Genomic DNA, 12,081 nt, shown 5'->3' on the forward strand with positions numbered 1-12,081 from the left:
AATGATCTTAAAGAAGTGGATGGCGTTATCATTGGTGGATTAAGCCAGTGGCGACAGCTTTGTAACAGGATTAATGCTGCTTTTATGCCACAACGCTTTGTTCACTTCAAGTCAACCTTGCATTAGGAAGATAGCAGGTGGTTAGCAACAGCAGTTTCACCGAAGCTAGTTAGTTAGTTCTTAGGAATATAAACAAAAATGTACAATAATTTTAGCTTGGGGTTTAAAATGACGACCAGTCTCCCTTTGTAGCGGCTCAGCTTCAACTCTTCTGGGAAAGTTTTCTGCACGTTTTAGGGCTATGTCTAGGGGAATATCTCACCATTGCTCTTGGACAGGGGTCCTCAAGGTTCAGTGTGCTGGAACATTTAAATGTGTGATCCAACACACTTGAATCAAATAATCAGCTCATTAGCAGGACTCTGGAGGACATGTCTAAAAGTTCAAGGACACCGGACCTCGAGGATCGGGATTGAGGACCACTGTTCTAAGAGAACCTTTGCGAGGACACACACTGATGTTGATCGAAGGGGCCTGCCTCAAAGTGGGGCACAGGATTTGGTGGAGACCACTCAAGAATATCCACACCAAACTCATTAATCAATGTCTTTATGTCTCTTGCTTTGTGAGCTGGTGGACTGTTATGCTGGAACAAGAAGGGGTCCATCCACAAAACGTTCCCAAAGAGTCAGGAGCTGTGACGAAAACGACACCGAACCAAAATAAACATGGCAGAGCAGAAGGATGCACGCATAGCTGCTTTTTTTGTGTTTTTTCTTCATGCATGCTGCTTACGTTTTCATTTGATACCGTGTTCCACCAATGAAATCCTTTCCATGAGTTTCCAGGCTTGTGGCTACTGACTGAGCAGAAGGTTGGTGAGCTCTGTGCACTATGAGCCTCCCCTGTTTTTTTTTTTTATATGGCTTATCACTTAATGATTGGGTTGCTGCAGTACAAAATTGCTTCCACTTTGCTATAATGCCACTATCAGCTGACTGTGATATATATATTGTCAAGGACATTTTACAATTGGATTTATTGCACAGGAAGTATCCTATCCCAGTACAGAACTGGGATTCACTGGGATCCTTAGCAGGCACACACACAACAGTACTCTGTTGTTTTAAATAGATTTTAGTGTCTCAAAAAAAAAAAAAAAAAACATACACACGCAGACAAAAGCTACTACACAAGTGCAACTCTAATTTGAAATATTATGCAAACTGAGAATCATAAAGCCAAACAACATGATACTGATATAATTAATTTATTCTGCTTCTGGGCCCGCTGATCATATTTAATGTTTCAAATTTGTTCTAAAATAACTAATTTCCAAAGTTATTACTGATATGAAATTGCTTTTTTTTTCATAAACAAGAATTTCCTTGCATAACTTAAAATCTGATGCACCAGTCGATCAAACAATAATCAACAATCCTCATAGAAAAGCTAATGCAACTCCATCTGTGTATTTTTGGGTAAATTCTTAAGAAATAAACAATAGCTACTACAACAAAATCAATAATTTTAGTCTTTATAAGTTAAAACGATTGTAGACTCTGGGTTAGGGGCACTTTAAAACGTATTATTGGGTGTTTATGTTTATCAGCATGTATTCCAAAGCCAGCTGTTTGACATTCACAGATTTCTAATGCAATACATTTTATTATTTTAATGTAGGGGTTTGAATATAATTTGACAAATCATCATACAAGCAAGAAATAGGTTTCCACCTTTGTTTTAAAAAGTGTCTGACAATGTAAGATCTTTTTTTTTTCTTTAAAGGGTGTATTGTCTTTGTGTCGCCAGATGTTCCCAGTAACTCTCGCATGGATTTGTTTGTTTTTAACACCCTAAAAATAGCTTTGCAGCAATGAGAGCTTCTTGACTGCACTGAGGTTTTAAACTGTTACCAAATAAGAATGGCGGAGATCATAATCATTTTCAAATTTTGTAACATCTTAACTAATTAAATCCCTCTTGTTGATAAGGTATTCAAATTTAGTCTTGGAGTGAGATGACTGTTCTTAAAATTGAATAATTTCAGCAACCCCTTTGCAACCTTTTTCTGAAAATCATTCGGATGTTGCTCTTTAATAATAATATAAGGCTGATGTTTTGTTGAAAACTAAAATGTCTAAATAGCACCGGAGCCTGAATTGGTTAGAAAAAAACAGTAACAATACAAATCAAGCAAAAACATGTGGCAGAATTTTAAGACATACCTCGTAAGATTTAATTTCTATTTCTATCCACCCAAATTTGGGTCAAATTTCTCTTCCAATCTCCCTCTGAGTTTGAACATAAGACCAGACCTTAAAAAGTTCCCCTCTGAATCTTCTCTATTTATATATATATTTTTTTTTTCTAAAGCGGAGAAAACAAGAGCGCTGCTGACAAATCCCGCTTCTCGTGTGTCACGGCCACAGTGCAGAGTGGAAGTGACATTCAGGTCCATGCCTCTGAATGATAATGTGACAGATAGTTGTGCTCCTGTCACGCTGGGATCTGCTCAGCCAGAGTGAGCCAGCGGAGCATTCAGGCCACTGGAAGCTGCCTCGGTCTATTGACACCCCGCTTCACACGCAACTCGCACTCGACCACCCGCCACCGCCTCAACCCCCCCAAACACTCGATACCAATCCTGTCTCGGTGACCTTATCAACCCCCCCCCAGTCTCTGCACACAGGCCTCCTCGTACTGCCAGCCAGCATTCTAACAATTATCCTGTCAATCCCTGCCATACTTTACTCAGCTGCAAAACTGGTGTTGCATTTTGGATCAGTGGTAGGTATTTAGAACCATGTTGGAAGTGCTGCCTTGATTTGATGTTTAAGGCTTTTGGGAATAGTTTTACTTGAAGCATCAGATAAGATTAAGGGCATAACTCACAGTAGAATATATATATGATTTAGAGCTCAATAGTTTGTTTCATTTCTGTTCATGAACCTATTTTATTTGTGCACTTCTGTCTATTCACCCCCTTTAATACAATTTTACATTTCAATTTACCTAACGACTTAATGAAAATCATAGACAAGAGAAGCAAGCAACTGCTCCTAAAATGTTACTACGTAAAAGCAAATAGGTAAATGTCACCAAACGTACACTCACCCGCCTCTTTATTAGGGACACCTTGCTAGTATTGGGTTGGATCCGCTTATCCCTTCTCATCTGCTTTACTTTTGCACGCTGTAGTTTCTACAAGTTATTGGAAACAGTCCTCAGAGATTTTAGTCCATACTGACGTGATAGCATCCTCCAAACCCTAAAACTATTCTCTGTAAGTCTCAGTAGGATCTGGATTGGAAGACTCTGGAGGCCATTAGAGCGCAGCACACTTGTTGTCATGTTCCAAAAGCTAGTTTGAGATGATTTGAGCTATATGACATGGTGCTAGATCCTCCTGGGAGTATCTACCAGAAGATGGGCACAGTGTGTCCATAAAGAAATCCATGTTGTCAGTGACAAAAGTCAGGCAGGCGGTGGTGTTTAAACAATGCTCAGTTGGTGTTTAGTCACCCAAAGCATGGCAAGAAAATATCCTCCACACCATGAAACCACCAGCCAGAACCGCTGAAACAAGGCTCCATGGATCCATGCTTTCATGTTGTTTACCACAAATTCTGAAACAAGCGCCTGAATGCTGCCGCTAAGACGGAAACTCATCAAACCAAATATCCTTTTTTTTCCAGTTTATTGATGTTGAACATTACGGAGGCAGTACAACATGTAGCCTCACCTCTTAGTTCTGACCTAACAGCATTAGGACCCAATGTGATACTCTGCTGCTGTGGCTCATCTGCATCAAGGTTCAACATGCTGGCTGTTCAGAGTTTGTTCTTTTCCAATCCTGCTTGTAATTTGTCGTGATTTGAGCTACTACTGCTTTTCTATCATCTCAAACCAGTCTTCCCATTCTCTTCTGACTTTTAAACAACTGCTGCTCCCTGGATATTTTTTTCTTTTTCAGACGGTTCTCCCTAAACCCAAGAGATGGTTGTGTGTGTGGAAATCCCAGTAGATCAACAGTATTAAGCTAATCTGGCACCAACAACCATGCCTTCTTAAAAGTTACAAACACATGTACTTAATAAACTGACTGTAGAATGTATATTTCTTATGGTCACTAAGTCTAACATCTATTCTTACAGAAACAACATAAAAAACCTGCCACATCCCCATTTCATACAGCCACTTTGCCATTTCGGGCCTACCTAGTTTCACTTGGTACCCATACAAAGGGTATTTCATAGCTGTCTACCAAACTGTTGAGGATCAGTAGCTTTCTCTTGGGAATTAGGTGTTCGGATTCATTATGCAGATAAATGTTCAGACAAATCCCCAAATCCAGCGTGCAGTTCTGAAACATCTAGAAAAGTAAGGAATTTCATTTGTTCATTATCCAGGTCCGGATAAGTATGAAAATAAGAAAATGTATGGAATTGTTTCTAAACTTTATTTGTTATTCTGTTATTTAAATGCAAATTATGTCCTTTATCTTTGGATTCCAACATTTTTTTCTTCCAACATGTAAGACTACATTGTCATTGTTGTTTTTTAGGGCTCCTATGAAATCCCATAACATTTTTGATACTGTTTTCTTTCTCCGAAATGTTTTTTTTGTCCTGGTTTTCTGAATTCTTTGTTTCAGGAAGTGATCACATTTCTTTCAAAAAGTAAATGTGAAATTTGGTGTAAAAAAACAAGCAGAAAGAAATTAAAAGGGGTTTTACATGGCCCTTGTTGACCAAGAAACACACCAAAAAAACATTGATTATTATTTTTTTTTTTTAAAAAGACAGTTTTGCTCCTTTTTTGGCATCTAGACCTTCTTGGATCAGTTTTAGACTGGTTTCAAAATTAGTTTTGGTTTAGAAATCAAACTAAGCACTGTAAGTCCTGTTTTTTACACTTTTACAAATATGAAGTATCAAAAATCAAGAAACTATTCTCAAGGCAGGCTTTATTTATTGTAGGATATGCAATTCAGATTTTACAATTCAAAGTTTTTACAATTTGAGCTAGATGTGATTTTACTTTGGCCCAAAAATAATTCTAACAACTATACTTCCGCTGATCAGCAGCCAGTCTCAGCAAAACATAGCTTTATAATTTATAGATCATACATTATTCTTTGTACTCCAGATGTCCAGAAATAAAATAGAAATTTGCATTTCGAAAAGTATTTAAATTGTAGACGAATAAATTTAGGAACTCTTTCAAATCTCGCGTTTAACTGAACTTGATGTTACTCCTAAGGATCTTTTATTACATCCTAGCTCCATTGACTGTGGTTTTAGTCTTGTTTGAGCCACACTTTATGAAATATGGAAGATTTTGGATCCTGACATAAAAAATTATGAGGGTGCTCTTGCTGGTAGATGATTAAATGTAGGTCACATAAGCACATTTTTTATTTTATTTTTTTTACAACAGGCTGTTATTTGATTGTATACAGTTGATTTAAATCATTGGTTGTCAAAGCAGGTGACAAATGCCGTCATGGTGGATAAGAATAGATGCATTTTCAGCATGACACATCCCGTGGAGGATGGTTCCTTTTCGTTCCCCAAAAAGTAGGACAAGAAATGGCGAAGAAGTGAAATGATCAGAAACCCGCACCCCCACTCAAGGGAAATTGTGGGAGTTATTAAAAAAAGACTATGATAAGAGATTAAATAGTTTTTTTTTTATATTTTTGAGGTTAGGAAGAGTAGGAATAAGATTATGAAAATTTTATTAATAAAATATAACACAGTAATATTAGAATCTGCTCCTGCATTAGATACAACTATTTTGCGTAGCAGCTTTTCCCATTGATGTTATTTTGCTCACAAAGTAGCAATTTTCCTCACAACGCGGCTTCTCACTTACTTTCCCTTCTTGTCACCGAGGAAACCTTCACAGTTTCAGACTTGCCTGCAACATCCCCTCCCCACTGTTGCCAACTTTGCTGTTTCTGTGTTATACTTTTTCATAAGCAGCTACCATCAAATCCCGCGGCTATCTGAGCAAAACCTTAAACACATTCTGCCTAAGAAACCTGATGGAGCCGCCCCTCGGGAAAATGTCTCGCTCTTTCTCCGACACCTCAGCGTCTGTCCTGCAGCACCTTCATCTAACCCAACAGCAGCAGTGAGCTGCACGTGTGAACCAAATATTTCACTGCCGGATCATTTTACGCATCCACACCTGTACAAAATTAAAGAATATTTATGACAATTCTCTTAAACAGTTGCTTGTGAGGAATCTGTGGCGAAAATGGATGAAAATTTGTTTGTCCTTAGCCACTACGTATCCTTTTTACTCTTGTGACATAGATACTGTCATATCTAAGCCGAGGCAGTATTATATTGACATCAGTCTTGTGAAAGATATTTAAAAGTAGATGCACAGGATACGCTATAGTTCCTTGCAAAAAGGTTAATATTACTTAAAGGTTAACATCTTATTTGGGGCGTGCTTTGGTGGTGCAGTGGTTACCGTGCATGACCCCTCTACGGAGGCCTTAGTCCTCGATGTGGCCGACCCAGGTTTGTTTGACTTCGACTTGTGGGCCATTGCTGCATGTCTCTCATACCCCCTTTCCTGTCAGCCCACTATACAAAAAAAAAAAAAAAAACGAGCCACTAGTGCCGCAAAAACCTCAACAACAAAATTGTTTTTTAAATTTTTGTCACATAACAACCACAGCCTTCAGTGTATTTATTTAGGTCTGCTGTCTGACTGGACCACTCTAGCACACAAACATGCTTCGCTTTAAACAATCCCATAGTAGATCTGGCTTCATTTTAGGGATGTATACTAATGGAAGGTGAAAATCTGCCCCAGTATGACGTTTTCTTTAATAGATTATAGCATTTGTAATGAGTTTCCCCTCACTTCTCTTCATCCTTTTTGTATCCAGTCTGATCAGCTTCCATGTGGTTGCTTAACGGAACAATCCCCACAGCACCATACTGCCACCACATTGTTTCACTATGGATGGTCCTTTAGGGGTTGTGTGCAGTGTTGGTTTTCAACTAGAGGTAGTGATTTGCATGCAGGCGAAGGAGTTACTATTTGGTCGCTGTTAGCTGTGTCCCATATGTGGCTCTTAGTAGACTGAAAATGGGAATTCATTTCCGCAGGTTTTTAAATACCCATACAAAAGTTGTTTTTGTTTTCTTCTTGTTGTTTTTTTTTCTTGGAAATTTTGTATTTTATTAGCATTATTGGCCCATACCCTCCTTAACTTTGACCTTTGAATCATTCAGATGCAGAAAGGCTCCTGAACTGAAGAGTTGATGATGTTGCTGAGCAATGAACCAATGTGAAATGTGGTCTTTAGGAACATCAGCCTGTCAAAAATACACATTTTGTTTTATATAATTTTTTTTAGTAATACCATAATGCAAATAATTGCTTAGATAATAGTTAAAAAAAAAGATAAATGCAACAATGAATGACTGAAGTTAAATACAATTTGAGCTTGAATATAATAATTCCCAAAGATCTGTTAGCTGAAAACATGGCATGCCGTAAAAGATTCAAGACTTTTGTGGATTTAATATATTTAATATTTTAAAGGTATAATTTTAAGTTTTTTTCATCTGTTAAAGATATGCCACAAGATTTTGATCATTGTATTTTTATTGACTTTTCACACACACAAAAAAATCCCATCCTTGATTTGAATACTTACTGATCATACCCTGACTTCATTTTCAACCCTTTCTATGACCTAATCCTGACCCTAACCCCTACCGTAACCTTTACCTGTACATACCTAACCCTAACCTAAACCTAACTGACACCTTAGTGTTAAATCTAACCTCTAGCACAGAAAAAGTGAATACCAAATAAAGGTCCTTGCTTTACATCAAAGTCCTCACTTTACTAGTAAAATGTTCTCGCTCAGCTGCAAGCACAAGAACGCACACACGCACGCACGCACCTAAGGGCAACTTGGAGAGACCAATTAGCCTAACACCTAACAGTCATGCTAGGTTAATTGGTTAATTGGAAGCTGGAGTACCCAAAGAGAACCCACGTATGTACTGGAAGAACATGCTGAAAAACCTCAGACCAGAATTGAACAGTATGAATATTAATGTTGTTTTTAAATAACCGAGTTTGAGTTGTTAATATTTAGATAATAATTAACTTTGATAGGGTTTAAAAGGGGCTTTATTGGAAGCGCTAAAAATGAAATAAAAGTGGATTGATTGAGACTCTCTGGGTTTTAAGCCCAGCTCTCATGATTATCCAACAAAAAGCATTAAAGATCTTACTTCCCTCTTCGTCTTTTAGTTATTAACCAGCCGTCAGTCACATTTTATCTAGAGACCAGAGCTTAAAGTCACCACTAACCCATAAAATGCAAATTCTCTGTCCAAACGAAGACGGAACGCCTAATGTGTGTTTCCCACTTTAGATGGGATTTTTCTTTCTCCCCACTGACTGATTAAATTTAGTGACTTGCTTGAGGGGCTTCCAGCCAAACCGCTGCTCTTTTTGTCCCCATTCTGATTATATATTTTTTTTAAACTTAAATTTTTCTCTTTCGTCTCATCAACCCCATACATACGAGGTGGCTCTAAATTAATCACACCGAGCTTCTGGCTGAATTCTACTTTGCTTTTCTTTGCCTTTTTCTGCGGCTTTTCTCAAATAAAAATAGCACTTCGCTTTGTTGTGCACTGTGATGGCGTGCTATTTTCCATCAGTATGGCTTCTCTGACGCTGAAGCAGCTGAAAAAGCATCAAGTTCACTGACTGTCAGGAGTTTATAGATGATCATTTTGCTTTCATTGTCATTTAGGAGGCATTATTTTACCCAGACTAATGTTCCCTGTTAACTTTTACCTATATTCTCCTTCTAAAGTCATCTCAGGAATATAACACACAGCAGTTTACGTCTTTCTCAGAATAAAAGCAGTCGAGAACACTTCTGGTCAGAAGTTGATATACAATTGTTATCGTATTATAATATAGTAATTTGGGTTATTTAATGATGTGTTAGAGATGTTTTTTTTTTAACAAATTGGAAACGATTTAGAAAAATAAGCACTCTGTGCACAAGTTTGTAAGTTTTTGTTCTGGAGTTTTTCCTAATCCACAAAGGGCAAAAACATACGGCCAAGCCCCAAATTATTCATACCCGTGGCAGATTTTGCTTTGAAGTAATCTTTAAATTTTGATAAGCTCATTCTTCAGTCTGGCAGTAATGGTGACATTTTGAAGGGGCCCAACCAGTTTCCCAACTTTGTTTTGTTTTGGCTTTAAAATCTCGAATGGATGCCATTTTTGCATGCGGGGTATTTCAACAGGAGCTCATTAGAGGGAGGTTCAGCATGTATCTTTTTATCCACCTTTTATCATGTCTTGTTTTCAGGTTTTAAACAAAGCCGGTAAATCCTCTTTCAATATTAGATTTCTCACTTTGGCGACCTCGGAGATTTCCTCCTCTGCCCTGTTTAAAACGTGTAAAGGTAGAGTTAGTTAGTTTTAGCTCCTAGCTACAGTACGCTTGCTGTCATCATCATGTGTGATGCTCAGAAACGGCTGCCTTTGTGTCGAGAGACGTTGATCTGAAAAAAACACGTAGTGTTGGAAACACTTGCATCCACACAGAGACGAGAGGTCGACAATCTGAATGAATCACTTAGACGTAAAACTGGCCTCATTAGCCTGCAAGAAATTAACTGGAAAAAAAATTCCTCCGAGGAGTGAAGTGCTTGTGCTGCTGATATCATCGCATCCAATTAAAACCTTTAGTTTGTTGAAGTTTCTAATTAACAACACCTCGCTGCCTATTTTTGGTTTCCGACTCCAAGTAACAGCGCAAGGTGTTGAAGTCGCGAATTCGTTAACAAACGGTGAAATGTGAGAGGCAGATATGGTATAGCCCTTTCATTAAAAAACAAAATAAAAAAAACGAGCACACAAAAGGGAGGAAGAAAAAGTGAGACTTTTCTTTTCTTCTAAATAAACTGAGATTCATGCAATAAGATAACCGCAGTAGGATTTATCTGTTCATAGGAATAATTTGATGTTTTCTGCGTGTTGCATAATTGATTGACACGTTTTTCTGGAAGATAACGGCAAAACTTGTAAGCAAGAGCCACTCTGGACGGAAATCAAAGTGCAGCTCAAATGGCTTCCTGCGGTGTTTTTGCTTGAATCCCAGCGTGGAGATTTTGGGCAGTCTTTCATTCCTCGTGTGGTGTTTGTTTATAGATGTCCTCTCACCATCTGTCCGTCGCCTCCTTCTGTTTCATTGCTGCTTTAGGTGCAGACTCCAACAGCGAATACAGTTCAGGGAGCGGCGTTGTGGAGTCAGACAGCAGAGAGACGTCATCGGTGGTGTCCTTTGTCCGCTCTGCGCCTGTCCGAGATCAAGAGAGTGAAGACAACAAAGGGAGAAGCTCCGGGGGAGCCCAGTTTCAAGAGCCGAACTGGGAGTGGACTGGTGGAGATCACGACGAGTCTGAGAAGGAGAGCCTGGAGATCACGCAGGAGTTGTGGGGTGTCGTCGGAGAGGAGGAATAAAGATTCAGAGCTGAGAAATGAAAGAAAATAGCAGCTTTGCCGTACTTTGTCAGAAAGATCAACTCTTCTGAAATGACCAAAGCTCTGAACAGTGTTTCAAGACTTTTAATTAGTTTTTTTTTAAATTTACAATTGTTGAGATATTCACTGGTCTTATTTCAGTTTTTATAACTGAAGTGTGTTTTTGGTTGTACCTTTAAGCAAAAAACAACTGGTGCTAAACAGTGCGGATGTACAGCAGGAAAGCAATTCATGAGCTTTCACAAAGTTACAGGGATCCAAAAGTTTTGGGATTTTTTAAAATCGTTATAATAGCTATAATAATAGCTATTAGGCTGTGTCAAACCTCAATAGGCTGTTGTGGTGTTGAAGGCATAGTTTTGTCTCTTCATTTCAAATGCTTTGCTGTTATAAGAAGGATTTTTGTTCTTTTTTTAATGTCTCAAATTATTTACATGTATGTTTTCACATTAGACATACATTTAATTAAATAAAAACCCAGGTACCCTAGATTTATGAAAGATTTTCACTCTATGAATAAATTAATAAAATAAAATGAAACTTTTATTTACTTACCCACTTTTGGTATTTTGTCTTGCCATAGAGAATGATGGGAACATTTTTGTCCACTTTTCAGCATTTTGCTTTGCAAAAGTTAAATGGACCAATTTTACAGTGATTTTCAAAAATATAATTTCTACCGACCATTTTTTAAGGGCAATGTGGGATAATTCAGAACCATGTCTAAAGTAAAGCAAGACAGGAAATCAAAATGAAAGATTACAGTTCATGGAGAAATCCAGGTATCTGCATTGGCAGTCACATTTCTAACCTAAAGCCTCCACTTCTGTACATTTTCTGAACTGAATTGTTTGTTACTAGTTTGCCAATAAAAAAGTTACACTCTACCTCATAAAAATATGAATGATCTAAAACCAACAGATTTAAGTCTTGTGAAAGTTGGTCAAAAGTTAATTGACTCTCAATGCTGATCCTTTTAGAAGTAATGCTGTTGTTAAGCCTCTTGTTTAGACCTTTGTTGCTGAGTACATTAGCACTGTACTCTGCCTTTTCGTGTTGCTCTTGGATGAATGGCTTCTTTCATGCTGAGTGGCCTTTAAGTCCATGTTGCCTGTTTGCCCCCAAACGTGTTCAGGTCTGTGACACAGAACCTGTTATTCAGATGGCCGAAGGTGCCAGCTTCTGATGTCACACAAGGAAGAGGCGTTGCCTTAAAATACATCCACAGCTCTATTTACCTCAAATGTTGTCAATAAACAAATTAGGGAAACCGTACCAAAAAAAAATCTCTTGTATGAACTGTTTCAACTGCACAACATGCTCTCAAATGAAGGAATAGATAATGGTTGGATGATTATCTAGTGTTACAGTATTGCCTTCAAAGCATTGGACCTCACAGGACCTCCACTGTGCTTCACATGTGCTGATCTCTCCTGTTCTACATTTTCACTCATTCTGGGCTGTAAAGCTCCCGTCAGGATGTTCGGTGTTCCCTGACCGGCTGTGCTTGCTCACGACCAA

The 12,081-nt window shown here is 38.2% G+C and overlaps 1 protein-coding gene across 1 annotated transcript in view; it reads left to right on the forward strand.

Annotated features, from left to right (window-relative positions):
* Positions 1 to 11,846, forward strand: part of LOC105920391 (testis-expressed protein 264) — a 52,203-nt gene extending 40,357 nt beyond the window's left edge. The window contains exon 4 of the mRNA XM_036151349.1: positions 10,280 to 11,846. Coding sequence (XP_036007242.1) covers positions 10,280 to 10,539 — 260 coding nt within the window. The 3' untranslated portion in view covers positions 10,540 to 11,846. The remainder of the gene's footprint in view (positions 1 to 10,279) is intronic.
* Positions 11,847 to 12,081: the final 235 nt, after the last annotated feature.

Source organism: Fundulus heteroclitus, chromosome 20 (assembly GCF_011125445.2).
Source record: "Fundulus heteroclitus isolate FHET01 chromosome 20, MU-UCD_Fhet_4.1, whole genome shotgun sequence".
NCBI classification, from domain to species: Eukaryota; Metazoa; Chordata; class Actinopteri; order Cyprinodontiformes; family Fundulidae; genus Fundulus; species Fundulus heteroclitus.